At 47.5% G+C, this 21,788-nt stretch overlaps 1 protein-coding gene across 1 annotated transcript; it reads right to left on the bottom strand.

Annotated features, from left to right (window-relative positions):
• Positions 1 to 1,606: 1,606 nt before the first annotated feature.
• On the bottom strand, positions 1,607 to 21,117 carry LOC111841702 (discoidin, CUB and LCCL domain-containing protein 1). Its single transcript, XM_023807653.2, has 15 exons — positions 20,912 to 21,117; positions 15,715 to 15,936; positions 14,547 to 14,684; positions 10,701 to 10,752; positions 10,096 to 10,168; positions 9,735 to 9,868; positions 9,475 to 9,512; positions 9,064 to 9,258; positions 8,733 to 8,857; positions 8,403 to 8,559; positions 6,864 to 6,950; positions 6,323 to 6,416; positions 6,188 to 6,225; positions 5,990 to 6,091; positions 1,607 to 3,321 (listed from the first exon to the last, which is right to left on the bottom strand). Exons 1-15 carry the CDS (start codon positions 21,018 to 21,020, stop codon positions 2,891 to 2,893), a joined length of 1,995 nt encoding a protein of 664 aa, XP_023663421.2. The 5' UTR covers positions 21,021 to 21,117; the 3' UTR covers positions 1,607 to 2,890.
• Positions 21,118 to 21,788: the final 671 nt, after the last annotated feature.

Raw genomic sequence — 21,788 nt, forward strand, 5'->3', positions numbered from 1 at the left:
CACCCTGAACGGGATGCCAGCCCATCCGAAGACACACACTATGGGCAGGTTTGATTCATGTATAGTACATGGCTTTGGATGTAAAGATGAGAAACACACAGCAAACACGCAGCACCAGAGGCAGTATTCAAACGGCCAGCCACATACACGTGAGGCTGCAGCGCTGCCTACTGCATCGCCATACCGTCAATATTTTTTTATTAGACAGCAAAACAACATAATACTTCGCCGCCCGTTATACACTCACCTAAAGGATTATTAGGAACACCATACTAATACGGTGTTTGACCCCCTTTCGCCTTCAGAACTGCCTTAATTCTACGTGGCATTGATTCAACAAGGTGCTGAAAGCATTCTTTAGAAATGTTGGCCCATATTGATAGGATAGCATCTTGCAGTTGATGGAGATTTGTGGGATGCACATCCAGGGCACGAAGCTCCCGTTCCACCACATCCCAAAGATGCTCTATTGGGTTGAGATCTGGTGACTGTGGGGGCCATTGTAGTACAGTGAACTCATTGTCATGTTCAAGAAACCAATTTGAAATGATTCGAGCTTTGTGACATGGTGCATTATCCTGCTGGAAGTAGCCATCAGAGGATGGGTACATGGTGGTCATAAAGGGATGGACATGGTCAGAAACAATGCTCAGGTAGGCCGTGGCATTGAAACGATGCCCAATTGGGGCCTAAAGTGTGCCAAGAAAACATCCCCCACACCATTACACCACCACCACCAGCCTGCACAGTGGTAACAAGGCATGATGGATCCATGTTCTCATTCTGTTTACGCCAAATTTTGACTCTACCATTTGAATGTCTCAACAGAAATCGAGACTCATCAGACCAGGCAACATTTTTCCAGTCTTCAACTGTCCAATTTTGGTGAGCTCGTGCAAATTGTAGCCTCTTTTTCCTATTTGTAGTGGAGATGAGTGGTACACGGTGGGGTCTTCTGCTGTTGTAGCCCATCTGCCTCAAGGTTGTGCGTGTTGTGGCTTCACAAATGCTTTGCTGCATACCTCGGTTGTAACGAGTGGTTATTTCAGTCAAAGTTGCTCTTCTATCAGCTTGAATCAGTCGGCTCATTCTCCTCTGACCTCTAGCATCAACAAGGCATTTTCGCCCACAGGACTGCCGCATACTGGATGTTTTTCCCTTTGCACACCATTCTTTGTAAACCCTAGAAATGATTGTGCGTGAAAATCCCAGTAACTGAGCAGATTGTGAAATACTCAGACCGGCCCGTCTGACACCAACAACCATGCCACGCTCAAAATTGCTTAAATCATTTCTTTCCCATTCTGACATTCAGTTTGGAGTTCAAGAGATTGTCTTGACCAGGACCACACCCCTAAATGCATTGAAGCAACTGCCATGTGATTAGATAATTGCATTAATGAGAATTTGAAGAGGTGTTCCTAATAATCCTTTAGGTGAGTGTATATTAAAAGGCCACTAGGGGCCTCCAAATCCTTGCCAATTTTTTGTCAGTCTTAACGTAATGAATGAGAATTGAATCCAACACTTCAAACAGAAATAACTATACAGGCTAATTTCCATACAAATGATGAATGAAGCAAAGGCATGTGGTTCCTACAGGAGCTGATAAATACAAAAATATATTTTATTGAGCATGCATCATCCACAACATTGTAACTGCAAATATCCTGTACATGGTAACCCAGTACCCTCTCTCAGCAAGTCGGGTCATATTTCTTTTTGCTTCTCTCGAAGTAATTGGTGTTACAATGAGCTGCTCATTTTCCCAGTCACAGCTGGAAAATACCCTAAGGACTCATGTTGATTAATCAAAATGCTGCTCAATATTACCTGTCCCATGGGTGTGGAACAGGAGTGGAAAGTTCAGGGTCAGAAAGTACAGATCCAGACCGAGATTTTGTTTCAACAAAACAGTCGAGCATGAAGAGTCACAGTCACTCACCTGGTTGGTTGGAACAAAATCTCGGTCTGGATTTGTACATTCCGGACCTGAACTTTCCACCTCTGGTGTGGAACAGCATTTACATTTATAACATTCTGACCTCCCACATCGAAGCATTGCCAGATACAAGATCCAAAGTGAAAAACAAGCAATTATATACAGACAAGACAATACGCAGAAACACAGTTTGTGTGGCTTCTGATTAACATTTAATACAAATGGTGTTTACAAAAGAATGCTGTGCGGAGATATAAAGCAAAACACATATCAGTAAAAACTCATTTCTTCTGTATCCTGCTCTGTGCAACGTGGGCGCAAGTGTTGGTGAAGCTATTAAGTCCTATACATTAAGCTATACATTATATATTACATTAAATAACAAAATAATTCAGTGTAACATATACATACATATTTAAATTCTTAACACCAGGAATCACTGCTGCTTCAGGCTGAACTGTCTTCATACAATATTTTGTGTTTTGTTTTTGCATCATGCAAGTGGAGATATCTAAATTCTAACCTGTGGTCAAACACAGAATCACGACCCAGTGATTGGTTATACTGTCCAGCATCTTCCGTTGCTCTGGTAACCCCCCGTCACACAGATTTGCCGGACAAATCAGTTGACGGAAGAATTTCAAATCCTTTCATAAGCTTTTCAGATTCCCTGATAAGCATTAATGTGGGGACCTTTCGCCTTTTTCCCCCTCTCCATATTATAAATGTCATGCATGCGTAACGCCACCACATCTGCGCAAAAATGCTGCGGGATTTATTTTCCAAAGGTTACTCCTCAGACTCACAGTGCAGTTCCTCGTAGATAAGCAGGTACCAGGTCTGTGCCATGCAATGCATCCACTGCACAGGTCAAATCTCAAGTGTCCAGACTCCTCTGGGAGGGCTTTGGGCTTTGGGCCCCGAGTACACGGCTGGCGGCCGGCCTCCCTAAGGCTCGTGATAGATGTGCTGGGCTGGATGGGCGGCCAGCTGAGGTTCGGCATACAAGACACTGGTTGAATGTGGGCCACTCTCACCAGACAGAGGGAAGCTGGAGCCACTGGGGCGCCCCCTACGGGTAGGGCAGTCGTATTGCGCTTGCAGTGAGCCGTTGGTTCTCAGTGCCAGCGGAGGCAAATGAATGGCGAGCCGGCCGCCCTTGGCGTGTAGGACCGGCGCCGGTGGGTCGGGTGGCTGCTCGCCGAAGGGCGTGGCGTATTCGGGCTCGGGGAGCAGCGGCTCGGCGTACTCCACGGCCACCCTCCCCGGAACGTCATAGTGAGAACGTACCAGCGGGGAGGTGTAGCCCCCGTCAGATGCTGGCCGGAAGGTGGAGCCCAGCTTCGGTCCTACTGTGAGCAGGTCTGGGGAGGCGTAGACTGGGGAGGCGGGAAGGGAGGGGGGTAAAAAAAAGAAAGGGCAGAAAAATAGAGGAGGAAATAGAAGACAGTGAGGCGTAGATGTGGGTTTGAGCGCCTCGCCCACCCCGATAATAACAAACAGCAGAATGACGGGGAAGGGGACGTAGCACACCGTCACGGTCTGAATGTGTCATCTGCCTCGCTCTTCATGTGGCGATGACATCACCGAGAACCTTAAGTTATGCACGTCTTTTACAGAGATACATCATATCTAACACTGCACGCTTTATAGCGGCCAGAACGTGACACCAAATAACAGAAAGTCCTGGACAGAAGTTAAAGGATCTGTTTGTGATTCTGTAGTAATTCCTCCTCTGTGCGGCACAAAGGGTCTCTGAGCTCACTGGAACGGGCTGCACGTTCAGTCACACAGAACGGCTTCTGTATCGGAGAGGGACCTCTCCCCGGCACTGCCGAAGAGGCCCAGACACCGAGAAAAACGTCACCGTGGGGGAGGGGGCCGGGTCTTTCCTGCCTCCTGTAGTTAGTGGCATTTCTCCCCCCGAAAGAGTGACAGAAAAAACTTCGGATCTAGTGACACCTATAGATAGATGACTTTATTAATACGGAAGGAAATTTAGGCATCCAGTAGCTCAAAAAACACAATGATGGACACAGTAATATACATGGTAATAGAATAAAACACAAGCATTGCAGATGTAGAGGGTGCGTCTATGGATGCAGTGCAATGGTCAATACCTCAAAGAAGCTGTACAGGTCAAAGTGATTATGAGTGCATGGATAATAATAATTACTGATATACATTACAAATAGGATAAAATAAATAAACAAATGAATAAATAAATAGTATAAAAATATAGTTTTAAAAAGGTAAGATATGAAATATATAATCCATATACTTTAACATGAAACAATATGTGTATAATATACATAATATAAAAAGTAAATATGTGAAATATATATAAAGTATGAAATAAATGAACTATAATTATATATGTATAAATACTGTATAGGCTGCTACTTACATCAGCGTCAGAGCTTAGATAAAATGTCACATCCCAACATTAGTTTCTTTGTTTTCGGTTTGTTACTCCAGGTCGTGATCGACAGGCCCATGTTGCATGTGTAGCTTAAGGTGCATGTGTGTGTGTGTGTGTGTGTGTGTGTGTCTCTCTCCCTCCTGCTCCCTGTCCCTCTCTCTCCCTCCTGCTCCCTCTCTCCCTCCTGCTCCCTGTCCCTCTCTCTCCTGCTCCCGTCCCTCTCTCTCCCTCCTGCTCCCTGTCCCTCTCTCTCCCTCCTGCTCCCTCTCTCCCTCCTGCTCCCTGTCCCTCTCTCTCCCGCTCCCTGTCCCTCTCTCGCTCCTGCTCACTGTCCCTGTCCCTCTCTCTCTCCCACTCCTGCTCCCAGTCCCTCTCTCTCTCCCACTCCTGCTCCCAGTCCCTCTCTCTCCCTCCTGCTCCTTGTCCCTCTCTCTCCCTCCTGCTCCCTGTCCCTCTCTCTCCCTCCTGCTCCCTGTCCCTCTCTCACTCCTGCTCACTGTCCCTCTCTCCCTCCTGCTCCCTGTCCCTCTCTCTCTCTCTCTCCCTCCTGCTCCCTGTCCCTCTCTCTCTCCTGCTCCCTCTGCCGCTCCCTCCAGCCCCCGGCTCAGCATAAAGCCCCCCCCCCCCCCACACTGCCCTCAGCAGCATGAAGCCTCAGAAGCTAAGCGATTTTAATTAGAGGGGCTGAGAGAGGGATTCGATTGTCTCGTCCACTGACTCCTTGGCTTGCTTGTCACTGGGCCTCTTATTGAGGGCTCAGTGTAGCATGATTTTGGGGTGGGTTGGGGGGGGGATGTGTGGGCCTTGCCAGCCTGAGTGGCCTTTACTGGGCTCCAATTAAGGAGCCTTTTCAGAACCACCCCAGGGATGAAATAATGGGGCCCTTATGCTGTAACCAAGGGGGAGGCTGGGTGGTCGTCAGGCCGAGTGCTCAGGGGCTTGGAGGACCAGGCTACCAGGCCCCTTCCAGAAGGTTCCCTCGTTCAGGACGGGGAAACAGCTACAGCTAAAATGGTTAATATGACACCCTCAGTACGGAAAATATGGCAGCAATAAATATCAGCCATGCCAAATGAGTGAGCTCCGTTTACGAAACTCTAAGATAATTCCAGCTGCCTAATAATAAACATACAGATGTGGGGGGTGTGCATCTCGGACCGGGACAAATCCAGAAGACCATACGGATTTCCCCATCAGTGTACAGGACTGCGTTTCACTTCGCCTCCCCCAACTGCAGCCCTTCCATGACATCACCCTGATTCTGATTATCATTTATTGTATCCACGTTGTGCCCCACCTTCTGAGGGCCTGAATGCCTCTACTGCTTCTTCATTGTCCCATGTCACATGACTCGGTTCTCTGTCCCACCTGGAACCGGCCTGACATTATAATGCAACACCAGCAGTGTGGATGTTTACAATGTGCTGCTTAGCGGATCCCTTTGTAAGTTTCACACCCAGATGTTTCACTCTTCCATTTCCAGCGATGTGCCTTCCGCCAGTTCCCATTCTGGAACCATCTGGATACACGTCCTTGTGGATAATAGCTACTCTCCCAGCCACCGCAATGTCCCGCAAAGCCCACTCGGCCTACTAAAAATGTCTTGTCTCAATTAGCACTCTTACCATTTCGGGGAGGGGAAGGAAGAGGATCGTGGATGCCTCTCTCCAGGGGGAGGTCGAGCTCCTCACAGAGCGTCATGTTTTTCCCCTGAAAACCGTGACAGTCTTGGGGAGAGAAGAACAGGACAATGGCAGGGTCACTAAGACGGAATCACTAGCGGATGCTGATATTTTCACATTAGCTGCCAAAGAAAACAGTACCTTGGGCTAATGAGTCCTTCTTGGCAACATCGTGCGTTCTAGAGACAACGAAGCAGTGGAAATCAGTGGCTGGCGATGGTCTCGTGACAATGACAGTGGCATGAAACATTAGCCAATGCTGCAGCGTCACCGTACCTTCTTTTCCAGCGGAGTCCAGCCAGCAGGCAACACGCACACAAAACCAACGACAACGGTATGCCTACAGCTACCCACACGGTGAGTGCAGGACCTGTGAGGCGGCAGAAGAGCAAACAATATCAATCAACAGAGCAAAGAATAAATAAATGACAAACAATAACTCAGTCCACGATTGGCTGGTTAGGCAGCCAATTAGGAAGAATTGCAGTTTCATCAAAGACAATTTCCTCTGTGAGGTTTGTTTTAGTCAACAGCCTTCTAAAGACGATGAGATTGTGCTGAGCTGTTGGGCTCTGGGCTTCCTTGGGATAGAAGTTCTCAAGCTACATCCCCCCCCCCCCACCTTAGCCCCCCCATTAGTGTGTGTACATGTATGCCCTGTGAATGACTGGCATCCCATGTACAGTGTCCCCAGGTCTGTGATACTTGGAAGGGGCTCAATGCCGGACATGCGCTACTGCAAACTCGACCAACATTCTCACGATATTTTTTTTATAGTGCAGGAGCTACAATGCATGTTACTCATCAGGATACACACCTTTTACTATCTCTTTGATCTCCGCCTCATTTAAGACAGGATGCTTGTCAGTTGTTGGAGTGGGGGCCATTGTTTTGGGTGTATTGGCTGCAGGAGAGGATCAGGATATTGCATTGCCTCACACATTCAATTGAGATTACTCAACAATCACAGTTTCCCCCTCATCCCGTTTTTTGAGATCTAAGTAAGGACTAGGGCTATTACGCAAAGCAAAAAAATAAATTTAAGATGTGTTACTTTGAAACTGTTTCCAAAGAATTTAAAAACCATCAAAATTACTTATTAAAGCCTAAATTAAATATCATGATTATGAGTGGTAACTTCTGCTTTGCTCAGTTGCACAGAAACATTGTAACATCATAGCCTATTAGTTACTTTTTCCAAGTACAGTATTGCTTCAACATGTCAAAAGTCAAAAACATCTCTCTAAGCAAATGTTTAATAATTTCAAATGCCAGACGTTGACCCTGGATGGTGGGTGATGTAATGCTCGTTATGTGCCCAGAGCTACACGTTATCCTTATAAAATAGGCTTGAACTGATGAGTTCTAACACATGAGTATACATGCATGAAGTGTACTCATTTACCAAAAACATTTGGCAGTAATTAAGGAAATGAATTCCTTCAGAGACTAGCCTGTATCAACAAGACTTCATTTACTCAAGACTTTAGAAGTCTCTTAATCTCTCTAAAATAGCTTTCTGCTTTGTGGTGTATTATTGGTTTTGTTTGCATTCATGAGGTGAGGCAACTATGTGTGAAAAGTTAAGTAACTGGCGTTTCGTAATATTGGTTTTGCAGTCATAAGTCAATAAGGAAACTCTTTATGTAGTATACACACACTAAAGCCGTCTTCCTAGAAGACCAACACGGATCGGTATACAGAATGGGCAAAGCATCAGATAACAGCACTATGGCTCAGTAGTATTAGATTGCAAGTTACAGTAAGTGACGTTCTAGACCGTCACTGGCTGGAAGGTCAGTAAGATTAAAGCTGTGGCAGAGATTCTTGTGTTATGGCTAACAGAGACTTCATAGATATTACGAGCACCACTTATCTATCAGTCCTCACATTAGACAGCTGAGTTGGTGGCAACACGGCTGGCTACATTTACAAATTGAAATTTGTAAAATAATTGCCTACCAGGGGTATTTTTAGAAAAGAATAATGTTCAGCCATCAGTTTTGGATGGAGGAGTTGATAAAGTACTGTTCACTGAATAATTCTACATGCAAAACACGGTAATGAATCAGAGCTCAACAAAGGACTGTTTATTGAATTTTAATTTCATTTGAATTTCAAATGAAACTGTGAGAGTCATAGAAGAGACCCCGCATTTTGAACAAAGGTTCAAGTTTTGATGTTTCAAATTTACTAAAACCACCCAAGAAATATTCTCATGCAGAGCTTCCAGTGAGCAAATGTTGCCCGAATCCCCGAGGACGGCCAAGATACATGTCAGGGCAGGCCATCTCAGAGCCTCATGCACAGACTGCAGCAAGGCCGAAAACCAAGCCTGGCCCTCGGGTAGCCTTACCCATGCGGGGCTGGACCGCAGGGCAGCCCAGGACCTGGATGTGCATCGCGGGCCTGACGTGCCACTCCTGAGGTCGCACCAGGATGTACTGAGCCACTACCGGGGGAATCAGGCTGTTCAGTACGTCCTGGAAACTGTCCGAATTTCCCTCAAACACCTGCATTGGATTCACCAGGGAGATCCACATTTAGGACCTTCATCACAATACAACATGTCATCTGCATCGATATTTGCCAGTATGTAAATGTTACACATGGGCTGCACATTATAGTAATGTGCAGCCCATTCAACACAGGAGTAACAAAGTTGACACACAGGAAGTGATGTCACCTTCTTCTCCTTACTAACTGCTCCCTTGTATGTTCTCCAGGTCTTGCCGTCCTTGCTATACAGCAGAATGTAAGACTTCACATAGAAGGCGGAAGATCCCGAATGGAATCCTTTCGTTATAATTCCTGGAAGGGAACCAACGCCATTATTTTCTCAGCCAGGAGAAAAAGTGAAGAACACAACTGAGTTTGCAGAACAAGTTTTACGAACATTCTGAAATGAGCGATAAACGACTGACTGACCATAAGGTTCAGCTAGCGTTTTAACTCAGGAAACCCTCAGAAAGGGTAACGTGGCCCCTGATTGCTGAAAAACTCCCGCATCCCCTGACCTGTAACGCTGCTCTTGCTCTGGAGGTTCACCATCAGCCACGGGCTGCGGTCGTCGCCGTTCGCCACCCAAGGCGTGTCGTCATGCTCCGTGTCTCTGCTGCCGGTGAGCCACGCAATCCTGCGCCTCCCGCTGCCCCCTTCCTCCGAAACGGAGGACACGTTGAAGCTCGACACATTTAGGGGGCCGCCACAATCTGCCCGGAGATGGAGGGGAATGAGAGCCGGACAAAGTCGCCCCACGCCGGACATGTTTCAGTGTCTGACGTTAAATCTTGAAAGTCCTTGTTTAAAGAGAGAGAATGCTCCTCAGAGGTCATATACAGCTCACCGCCATATTATTCTCTTGTTATTAAAAAGCGAGGCTCTTTGGATGGACTAAGGTGATACTGTGCCGTGAATTACTACCTTACCTCTTTGGAAAACCAGCTTCTTCTCAGACAGTGATCCCCTGCCAATAAAAGAAGCTGTTCAGCTGTTGTACAGAGACAAAATCAGGTTGCAATGGGCAGCAAAATATCTTGTATGATTCCCAATTTATCTCTCCTCAGGTTTTTATACATCTTTCTGGGTACGGTGGCAGCCCACATATAATAAGCACAGCATGTATGAGTCGCCTTGGCAGCTGTGCGGATTTCTTCAGCCATCGACTGTGACCTGGCATGACACTCACGTCTTGGAGAAGATGCCGTTGGCGAAGCTGGACTCGTAGAGCGTGATGCTGCGCTCCCGGGACACGGTGATGGGCCCCCCCAGGGCGTCTGACACAACGCCAGCATGGATGGCGGCTTTGCAGAGCACCGAGGTCTGCAGGGATGGGGGGGGGGGGGGTCACTAATCGCCAGCTCAAGCCTTTACACATCATTCAACCTTAAAATAGTGTGCTTGAAAATAATCATATATTAAAGATTAATTAAGGTTTCAACCTCACAACCCACTGTTTTTAACCCATGTTCCATGATGCAAATCCAAAATCCATGCTGTGGTTTTACCGAATGGATGACAAGCACAAGGCAGGTCTGCACCACACTCACGTCTCTGTAGCCCTGAGCTGACCGGCCCCAAACGTCCCCGGTGACGTCCTTGCAGCCAGCTGGGCAGAAGGCACTGGAAGACAGGGCAGCCGTGATGCCTCCGGAGCCACGTTTACCGCAGCTTCTCAAATGACAGCCTCCCCGTTTGTCCCTCAGCCGTCACACGCGGGCACAACAGACCACCGTGGTCAGGCTTTTAAATGGCCAATGACTTCATGGAGACTTATGAAAAACGTGCTTAAAAATGACAGGGTAAACAATATATTTTTTTAAGCTGCAGCTGTCAGCGAGCCAACTGCCACATGGATAACTAGCACTGCTGCCACTCAGCCTTACAGCCCATTAAGTGTTCAGCGTGCTCACAGTCACAGTGAGCTGTGATGCGATGATCTCACAGGACAGCGATGCGGAGCATAAACATGAGTAGCGGCGGTTTTGAGGACGTCCGTCTTCATTAAATTCCACTACCCTTAAGAATAACTGCCAACGTGCCAAGCTGGCAGAGTTTAGGTTTGTCCCGAATGCTATGGGCGTGAGTTCCATTCTGCGTGTGAGCCCTGGGTTAGGAGGGCGTCCAGGCCGCTGTGTGAAGGACCTCCACGTACCTGAACTGGTCAGAAGAGTAATGAGTACCGCGCTCCATACAGGAAATCAGATCTGTAATAGGAACAGAGGAGGGGGTCATTTGGGCATCACTGGTGGTGTGATAATAACTCAGGGGGTTAATTTCGAAACAGGACCCTCCTCCCAAGCATGAGCAGGCAGTAGGGCTGGGCAATTAATCAAATTTTAATTTTAATTACAATTTTGGCTTCCAACAATTATCAAAACAATTGAGATAAAACGATTATCGCGCCATAGTTCGTTTCGCAATTTTGCTTCCGTTTTGCAAATGCAACGCATCCCCTTTCCAACCCCTTATTATTTATTCCTCAGTTGAATTGTACTTAGAGTTCAAGGAAATCCACTGTTAGACTTTTTCAGAAGTTCAATACATGTATGTATTTCCAAAGTCAATGAGTAATCATGTTAAATCATCATGACCTCAATATTGACCAAAACAATCGTGATTATGATTTTTGCCATAATCAAGCAGCCCTAGCAGGCAATCTGTGGTATCTAGCTGAAGAAAACAGGCTATGTGGTAAGTAATGAGGGGGTCTGGGCAGGCGGTCACCCAAGCAAGGCAGAACACGCCTTGGGTTTGACTTGGGTAGCCACTGCCTGGAAGTGCACACTGTATGGCGCAATTCTGAAGTCTGGTCTGATGTTCTGGCTCTGAAGGTGGGGGGCTCTGTGGGTGGGGGGTAAACAAGAAAAGAACAACAGGAAACCCAACGGATGCGAGCCACTTTAGTCTGACATCTCGAGGCGAGTGCGAGTCCCGGGCCAAGCATCCGCACATACGCACACACACACGCACGCACACACACACGGCGCACACACACACACTTACACACACACACGCACGCACACACACATGCACGCGGCGCACACACACGCAGCACACACACACACTTACACACACACGCACGCACGCGGCACACACACACACAGCACACACACACACTTACACACACACACGCACGCACATACACATGGCGCACACACACACATGCAGCACACACACACGGTGCACACATGCACGTACACGCATACACACACGCACGCGGCGCACACACACGCACGCACACACACACGCAAGCGGCGCACACACACACACGCAGCACACACACACGGTGCACACATGCACGTACACGCATACACACATGCACGCACACACACACACGCACGCGGCGCACACACGCACGCACATACACACGCACACACACACGCACGCGGCGCATGGCCTGCCGTCGGTCCCTGACTGGGCCTCAGATTACACAACCCTGCTTCTGCAGAACCACGCGACCAGCTGCCTCCCCAATAACTGGCAGAGGAAAGCAGTGAGCAGGCATCAGAAGATGGTCATGTGGACTGAGAGCATAAAATCATAAAACCATATTGGCTATGGCTCTGAAAGGTCTAATACTTCTCCGATCACTAACATTTTATATTAAACTGCAGTTAAGCAAGGTGATGGTTAATGCACTGCTTCACAGTCAATGGAGAATCACAGGCCAGCAATCCAGTCCAAGGGCTCCACCTACGAGCCCTGGGTCCCTCTGCATTCAGCCTGGGCCCCAGCCTTCTTTGAAAATCCCCTGGAGTTCTGAGAAGCATGGAGGCTGCATCATAAGATAGCTGGTCTGCTGACGTGCACACGTGATGTCAGATGTCCTGTAAATCAGCACCCATGCAAACACACAGACACACACATGCAAACACACACACACACACACACACACACAAACACAATCCCTGGAGAAGTCACTAGTAAAGGCCATGTGCGGGTTTGTTCAGATCCCACTGGACTGGCTACAGACTGGAGCTTCAGTCAGGTATGAAACAAGGTGCTATACCCAATGGTTGCAACCCACTACGCTTTCTACTGTGCATGCCTTACAGAGGTTGACTGTGTGCACCATACAGTGGCTGAAACACGCTATGCTCCCTACTGTGCACGCTATACAGTGGCTGAAACCCCCTACGCTCCCTACTGCGCGCGCTAAACAGTGGCTGACACCTGCTACGCTCCCTACTGCGTGCACCATACAGTAGCTGAAACTCACTACGCTCCCTACTGCACACACCATACAGTGGCTGAAACCCACTATGCTCCCTACTGTGCATGCCATCCAGTGGTTGAAACCTGCTTAGGCTCCCTACTGTGCTTGCTACCTAATCGCGGAACGTCTGCTTGGCATGCAGGGCCGTTTCAGCATCCTCCTTCAGCCACTTCACATATCTAAACTGTGAAGGACTGGACTTCAGAAGCAGCATTTCTTAATACTCTCCATGGGGCCAGTATGGCGTGTCCTCCTCACTGTTTATGTTCCCTTGGCTCTTGGCTGGAGAGTCTGTCTTACTGGGAAATACCTATGCCGGCAACAATGGAAGGCATGCACTGCATTTTCCCTGCAGTCCCATGTGTGTCTTGTAAGGAAAAAGGATAATAATAAAATAAAAATAAACACACCTGAAGGAAACCAAAAAAAAGGCATAAATGTGAGCACACCCCCCCCCCCCCCCCCCCCCCGTTTTTGGAGCAGTCTCTGTCTACACTGCATCCTCGTCCTGTCTGCCAGTCTGAGACTCAGACTCAGCTACTAAGAATGTTCACACAATGTGAGAATAAGCTGCGGAGGCAGATTCACCAGGTGTCACTGAGAAAGGACTCATGGGAGGGGAGTGGGGGGGGGGGAGCAATGCATCATGGGAAGAGGGTCACTCTCTGACTCAGCCGATTGTTCAGGATCAGAGTAATGGCTGTTTACCGTCGTGTGCTCACTTTACGGGACATGCTGGAAAACTGGCGACATGGGAGACAAGAGAGACGGCAAGCGGTAATGATAATAATTGTGACTTGGGTGGGGAGGGCGTGGTTCTTTAGCTGATTTGGTGATCCAGTGCTTGTCTGGTGGGATGGTGGGACCTTCTCCTGAGCCAAAAACACATGGCTGCTAACAAGAGACAAGGTCCCCAAAGCCAACAGGAATCAGCGCTGGGAGGAACATGTAGATACTGGTATATAACAGCTGACCTCCTTCCATCCATTCGTGCCTGTTTATCTAATAAAGGCAGTGTTTCCCAACCCGGTCCTTTGGGACCCACAGTCGGTCCATGTTTTTTCTTCCTCCAAGCTACCAGCCAGACAGTCCACACTTTTGTTCCCTCCGGGAGCTGGGAGGGACCAAAAACGTGGACTGTCTGTGGGTCCCCAAGGACTGCAGTGGGAAACACTGTAATACAGCATCGCAGTGAACCTGCAGCCCATTCCATTAATCAGAGTCCACGAGGCGGGGGATGGCAATCCATAACAAAGCTCACGTACTCGTGCATTCTGGGTAATCTAGAGACCCGCGTTTACATAAACGTATTCATCCAGAGGGAGGGAGAATTCAGAGGAAATGCACAAACTCCACACACAGAGAGCTGGAGGCTGGCCACATTCTTATAAGAAATTACCAGAAAAAGAAAAAGTAAAACCACTAAAGTATACAGCACATTAAAATGCTGAAAGGAAGCCACTCCATCCACTGTTTCATCGGTGTTTATCCATAGCTGTCCAATGAGTAAGAGTTTACATGGCGAGGAGAAGGAGAGAGGGAATGGGATCAATTTGGTAATGAGAGGAGAGGCACAGTCAGCCCTCTTTCTGGGAAAGAGGATTTAAAGAAAAACAAAATCGGTAGAGTTCAGGGGAAATTACATCAATCCTGCGAGGAGTAAACAGAAAAATGCCGCATAGTCAAAGGAGAGCTCAGCCAGGGGGCGGGGCCTAACTGGAAAGGAGCGGAGCCTCTCAGTGAGACCTGCTCTTTGAAGCTCCGCCCCCCACGGTGAGGTACCTGGCTGCCGGTCGCTGGCGTAGGACAGCAGGAAGCCGCGGCCGGAGCGATGCACACCGGAGACGAAGAGCACGGTCACCTGGCTGCTGTTCAGCGTCAGCCTCCGCCATGCGGTGTCCATGTGACCACACAGCGGGCCTGGGTGGGGGGGGGAGGAGTATAAAGGGGGGAGCTGCTGAGACAGCAGGGCTAAAAACCACCATGGTGCCATAAATGAAATAGGTTGTGAATGACTGAGCACTCTTCACTACTCTGTGTAAATGCATGACAACCTTTCTGAGGAAAAGCCCGCTGGGATAGCAATCAACAACATGATATCAGGCTTGAGGAACTTATGAATGATCTGGAGTGCTGAGTCCTCAAACGCTAGCTTTTTACACCTTTAAGAATGAATACTTTTCTGCTGACTGGTTAAACGGTACTGTGTACAAAATAGTACTCTTGCTTCTAGGTTCTTCGGTAGACACTGTGTTTTGGTATTCCCAGACTGGTTCTTGTTAGCTAAATAAAATTGTTTTTTTTTTGGGGGGGGGAGGGGGAGCAAGCTACCAGTGAGGGAAATCTGGCCAACTGGAGGTGGCATGGGGGGGGCAGGGGGCTCAGAGGGATAACTGTCATTTTTGGAGGTAGCATAGCTGACAGGGAGGGGAGGCCTTAAGCCGGGCCCAGCCCTGAGTCACGGCACACAGGGCACAGGAAGTGAGCCTCTGGCCATCTGGCGGCCTTTACAAACAGCCCAGCAGCATAAACACACTCCCACACTCAAGGATTTTCACATCACAGCCACTCATCGGCATTAAACTCGGCTGTGGATATTAGCTTAGCATTTGTATGCTTATGCCCACGAGGCAGCAACAGACATCTAAGGCCCGTCTTGCTTTGCTTGTCTTTATTTTGACCTGGTCCTTTGTCCCAGGAGTAGCCCTGCCTTGTGCCCTATGCTGCTTGGGACAGGCTCCTGGCCTTCCTGCACCCCTGCTGGGGATCAGTGGTTGAAAGGTGGGTGAATGACATGTTGGTTTGGCTGCAGCCACATGCTGACATGGTAGATCTGACTATAGCTCGGTGTCTTCCATCAAATGTGAGTTTTAATGCAGTCAGAGTCATCACGGAATCTGTGCATGCCACCCAACAGCTCTGACCTCCAGGCCAGTAGGGGGCGCCTTACCCAGGCTGGGCGCGCCGTTGTCGGGTGTGATGGTGAGGGAGCCGCTCCTGCAGTTGGTGCTCGCCTCCAGGTCGAAGTCGCCGAAGGCCAGACGCAGCCGGTGGCCCAGTGGCACAGTCAGCCTCCACTGGCAGCGTGTGTTGTTGGGGTAGGTCCCCGGGAAGCTGCGGGAGGCCAGAGTGCCGCTCAGGAGGCCTGCAACGCTGTGGCCGCAGCCATCACCTGCCGGGGGGGCGGGGGGTCAGCAAACCCGCATGAAGTCAGGGAGAGCATGCAGTAGTTCTACCCTCAGACACACCACACTGCCCTGGCAAGGAGGACTCTCCAGCAAAACATTTTTAAATCCAACCACTTAATTCTTGCTTTGATTTATTTAACCACAAATGCAAAGCTACTATCATACAGGAAAACTAAAAAAAAACACCTCATGCTGGTTTAGAGGTGTTTGACTCCTGATGTACAGGCAAGGGCTGAGATGCTATGGTCCATTCTCACCGCAGGGTGAACTGCTGTCTGGGTTCATAACACGCCGCATGTGGTCTGACATATGAACATGGCCGTTTACCACAGACGCTGCTCTGGGCCAACTGGAGGAAACCACGCTAGATGGTGCAGGCTCTCCGGGAAACACTTTGTCTGGGTGCTCGCTCTGCTTCCAGAAAATACCACCAGAAAAGCGCTGAAGATCTGGGCGCTGAGGCTCAGCTGGACCACATTAGCACCGCGGTTGTGGGGTCTTACCGCCGATGAATCACAACAAAGCGACAGGATGTGCTCATTAATGACCAGCCCTCTGATTGGCTGTGCCGTCATGACTGGGTGCTGACGTGGCTCAGGTGAATCACAGGCATCTCCAGAGACATTAAGGCACTGGGGTATTAGGAGATGTTTATATCATCCTCACCCCTGCGTCATTACTTCCAGATGACTGAAAAAACTAGTATAAAAATGGCCCAGTGTCACCCCTTCCCTACTATATACTCTGGCAGTCTTTCTATAACTATTTCACACCCATTATGGTTTCAGGTATTCTAATCCATTGGACAGTTTAATTTACCATGCTATTTTTATCATGTGTAAGAGTCAGCGCTACTGTGTGGCCGTCGTTTAGGCTTGTATGTTAAATGCAGACAGCAGTTAACTTCAAACACCGTACATCTGGGAAACCTGAGTTACTTTTATAAACTCTCTTATTGAGAGAGCCAAGCACTGAAACAAAGCTGAACAAGTCACATGACCTGTAAATCTCGGCCGCCTGTGTCTGTCCTGTGGAGAAGCTGCGGTCTTTTGCCGTGGGGTCTACCTGCACCACAAATTACCAGGACGGCACAGTGCTAGCTGCTATCGATGTACTCCCAAACGAGGCACCAGAACTAGACCAGTGTTCTCAAACCAGTCCTCGGGGATATGCCCGTACCTACCACTGAGGACATCGAGGTCAAGTCCTCAGTATTTTGTCTGCCACACCAATGACCGTGATCCATTCCGGGACAGACCTGGCAAGGGCTAACACTTTTGACCTCGGTATTTTGAAAATCCTGCTCAGGGACCTCAGACACTCCACGTTTTTGCTCCCTCCCAACTATCAGGGAATTGAAAGAAAGCAAAAACGTGAACAGTCTGGGGGGGGGGGGTCACTGAGGACTGGTTTGAGAAACACTGAACCAGACCGATTCTGCACAGGGCGAGTCCCCTTAAGCCCCCCTTCCCATCCTGTTCCTTCCTCATTGGCCCAAAGCCCTCATGGGAATCCCTGGAAATGCCCCAGCACGGCAGGGTGGTCGTAAGCAGCAGACCAGGAAACTGTGTCAATCTTGGGTTGCTGCATTTCCAGTGGTCATGGGAGGGTGGGGGTGTGGCCCATTGAGTCCAAAGGGGCTGGGGAGGGCAATGTGCGGTTTACAGGCTGTGATTCACCCTCGTTTGTGTGAGCGGTTCCCGAAGCCCCCTCCCCGATTTCTCTCCTACCCCTGCTAGGAAGTGGCGTCTCAGCGCGTGGGAGGGACCACGATAATCTCTTGAAGGGGTCTGGTTTGTGAGCTCAGTGCGGTTTGTCCAGTGCCAGTCACCCCTCGCAAGCTGCCATACTGCTCAGTCCGAACCTCTCTAGGCTTTCGCTATCTGGTCAGATCCCCCCCAGAGGGGAGCAGGTAACAGTCCTCCAGCTAACACTCCCACAATGCTTTGCAAACAATGCAGCAACATCATCACTTTCCAAAATCACGGGTGAAAACTGCACATATTTTTGTTCCCCTAGGGCTGTTTTTAGACTAGAATGAAATTACTTTCCACCCACCTCATGACAAATATGTATGAACTGTGAGCTTCAAAGGCATGCAGCTACCAGACTCACAAACCAACATCTCTGGCTGGTCTAACAGAAAATCCAACAGAACATCCTAGTTCCAGTCTAAATCTGGACCCCTACTGTCTTAGGGTCAGCCTGCCTGGGGGTTTCCTTCCTCCTAGTATTTTGTTTCTTCTCCTCTGTTAACATCTGGCACCATCCACCACATGCACACACACACACACACACGCACACACAGGTTTGTAATTATATCTTTGTGGGGACTCTATATTAATTTCTATGGGCAAAACCCTAACCTAACCCCAACATGATGACCTTAACCCCTACCCAGCCCTAACCTTAACCGTAAGAAACCAAACAAGATATGAGAGTTCTGGCATTTTTAGTTTTTTGATTGCCTTCACAGACCTTTATGGGGACCTGAACATCACAACATCAACATAACAGATTTTTATTACATTATGGTGAACATTTGGTCCCTACACTGTAATATAAACATAATCCACACACACCACTCAGACCACGTATGTTGTACTGTTCTTCTGTTTGTCATGATGCAGTTGCTGTGGTCCCTATTAAGTTCTCTGGAAATACAATGATACCACACAGTCAAACAAGAGACTTTCAGGACATTTCTTTGATATTCTGGCCATGAAACGCTGTCCCATGGTCTTACGGCACAAAGGGACGTAAAAGAAAATACGTGAATTTCGGACACAAATCAACAGCAGAGGGTAAATGCAATGCTGTATTTCAAAGAGCATCAAACCAAGACTGGGTCGGCAGCCTGAGACTGAAAGGGCAGGCCCCCACAGGTCCACATCGCCAGCCGACAGCATGCCACAACACTGCCTGCCAGTAACTAATACCTTTCTGTCAATCTCTCTGCACCAGCACATTCACCTACTATGGGCTTGATAGAGGATTCGCTCACAGAATCCCCAGCCACAAAGCCTTAGCATTTTTTTGCAGCAGTAGCACACTATGCGTGGGGGTGGGGGGGGGGTGGGGTGGAGCATCCAAATACAGAAAAACAGCATAAGTTATTGGACACCCTAATGTGGCCACAGCGGCTTCTACAAGACTCCAGCAATCCGCAGGCTGAAGCCCTCGGCTGGCTTCCCAGCCAAAAGCGGCAAAGGTTATCCACTGTGGCTTAATGCTGCGTCAACAGGGGAAGGCCCCGAACCTCCCCGTCGCTGGTTGCTCCTTCCTGCCTGGGTGGGTGTTGGAATGGGGTGGGGGTGCTTTATGTCACTGAGCAAACATAGATTGAGCCTTTAAACTGTGACTGAGCATGAAGCACATCGCCTCCTCCAGTCCCTCTGGACTCAATAGGCCACACCCCACCTTCCCGTGACCAATGAAAATGCACAGATCCGTGATTAGCTGGAACCCGTGGGGACCACACGGGAGGCGGGGGTCAAACAGGGGCAGCCTGTGATGTCACAGCCCGCCTGAGAGTGCTGGCTGTGTGCGTTACTCTGTGTGTCTTACTCATCCTGCATGTTCATTCAGTTGTGGGACGCGTTAGAGGCCAACATCGATTTAATTTGGATCAAACCATAAAAGATAATTAGCTATTAAACATTTATTATAAACTAAGTTTAACTTAATTTAATGTCCAAACACAAATATTCTGGAAGACAGGATTTATTCGGAGCAATCAATCTGCTCATTAAAACTAACTCCACAGCCTCCTTCGGAAACAAATATGAAACAATCATATTTATTGATTAGTTTAGTGGTTTATTGGATAAATCAACTTTACACACTGCCCTTGTAAAGGCAGCAGCTTCTAGGTAGACAGTTGTTAAACTTGGTCATAGAAACTTGGTATTCCTGTTTTGATGGGGTTACTTTTAGGATGAGGGATTCCTTAACAAAGAACTACTATTTCAGAAAAAGGAGACCCTCAGCAGACACTTGAAATCCTTCTGAGGCAGCTGTTTGGTTCGAGCAAAGCAGCAAGGTCATCTGGAATTAAAATTCACCGACAGGATGGATGCAGGTTCGGTCCAAAGTGACTCACACTTTATCGGAATTGCAATAGTTATGGCGAGACCCTCCAGATTCAAGAAAGATGTGTGTTTAAACAATCCACCGCAGGCTGTACAGTAACACTTAACAATACAAAGAGTCATGATTTGGCCATCAGAAAATGCACAGATGTGAGTAAAGATTTTTCCAGCTGATTCACCCATGAAGTTTACATTTCCTGTCCATTTATTTGCACATTAAAACGTAGTTGTTACTTAAGAACTTTAGTTAAAATCATCAGTACATCAATGATAACAGAACCCACTGAAAACATGAAAGCACATATACGGCGTTAACTGGTTAACGTGTGACAAAAAGTGACCAGTTAACTCGGATACAATGCGCTGTAATGTCTGTCTTATTTAGAGTTTGGTATCATAAAAATTCTGTACAGGAGCAACAGGCGTACCTAAGGAAATGTATCTCAAACACAGAAAACACAACCTAATCTACTTTATCTGGTCGGAATAGACATACCACCAGAGACGAACGAGTTAAAACATAACTAATTTTTCCATAAACACTACTTTCAATTACTCCTACATTTTCTGGTTCTTGGGCTAAGAAAATGTTTTTTGTCCCATCTAAAAGTTTTTATTCATTTTGATGGTGTAGCGTACCTACCCAGACAGTGAAAATCTACAGATCATTATTAATGTTTACTATGAACTCAATACACCGAGAATAAGTTACATATTAACTCCAGCTTCTGACGGAAAAAAACGGATGACAGTCGGAGAATGTCCAATACACAAAACACTTGACCTTCATACAAAAACAAGTTAGATTTTTCCTCTCAGTCATTTGAAAACGGTGAAAAATGTATATTATGTTTGATCAATAGCTTACCATCTTGTCCGTGTATTTCCAAAGTTTTGATATAAAGCAGAAGAAGAAATCTGGTTAAAAAATGGATAGCATCCCGAATGTTTCTAAGCATGCCGATCATGATTTGCATGGAGGCGATGTTACGCTCCGCGTTCGAACCGTCAAATATAACAAAACCATTTACTGTAGGTAATCAAGCGAAGTGGCACGATTATCATACAACTTACTAGGATCCAGGCACCGGATACTTCTCATTGGATGCGAGGTGTTTCGAGAGGTGTTTACCTGCCTTCCTATTGGCTCCCAAAAGTGCCAGTCTAAATACTGACTTGCTAAAAAAATCCCCATTAATGTTGATCTATGGGGGAAGTTTTGATACATTGCAAACTAATATTAATATTAAGAAAAGAAACTGGTTTTCGTACACTTTAAGTGAACTAAATGGGAAATTTCGATTAAATGAATGACATCATGACCTTGGCTGAAACTAAGAATGAGCTAAAATTAAAAAATAAGCGGTATAAATTAGTTTTAAGTAGTATGTGCTTAAACACTGAGAACAAATTTAGAGTTACGCACAAGCATTTCACTTTAGTGTTTCCCTTAATTTACATCGGGGTCAAAAAATTATCTATCTATCAGCACATACTTATGATAGAATTTCTTGTACATAATTACTTACCTTGTATACCCTATGGCTGCTTAAGATTATATTGACTTTGAAAAGCGATGCAGACAAATTTTCCAAATAAAATCAGTTTACATTCTATTCAGTAGCGTGCGGTCCTTTAATATTTAACCTTAACGTATGAACGTTACATATCTCGAAAAACAATCGACCAGAGGTTTTCAATTATGCATATAAATGCACACCAGTCTAGCTGAGAAGTCGAAATAA

This window comes from Paramormyrops kingsleyae, chromosome 9 (genome assembly GCF_048594095.1).
Source record: "Paramormyrops kingsleyae isolate MSU_618 chromosome 9, PKINGS_0.4, whole genome shotgun sequence".
NCBI classification, from domain to species: Eukaryota; Metazoa; Chordata; class Actinopteri; order Osteoglossiformes; family Mormyridae; genus Paramormyrops; species Paramormyrops kingsleyae.

What these genes read in the sequence shown, in the direction of transcription:
- LOC111841702 (XM_023807653.2), bottom strand. Translation starts at nt 21,020, where the DNA reads ATGCAAATCATGATCGGCATGCTTAGAAACATTCGGGATGCTATCCAT. An exon ending in CAGCTCAGGGCTACAGAGAC is followed by an intron (nt 9,869 to 10,095) that starts GTGAGTGTGGTG and finishes CCATCCCTGCAG; the next exon opens with ACCTCGGTGCTCTGCAAAGC. An exon ending in TGCGGTCCAGCCCCGCATGG is followed by an intron (nt 6,951 to 8,402) that starts GTAAGGCTACCC and finishes CCTCTCCTGCAG; the next exon opens with CCAATACACCCAAAACAATG.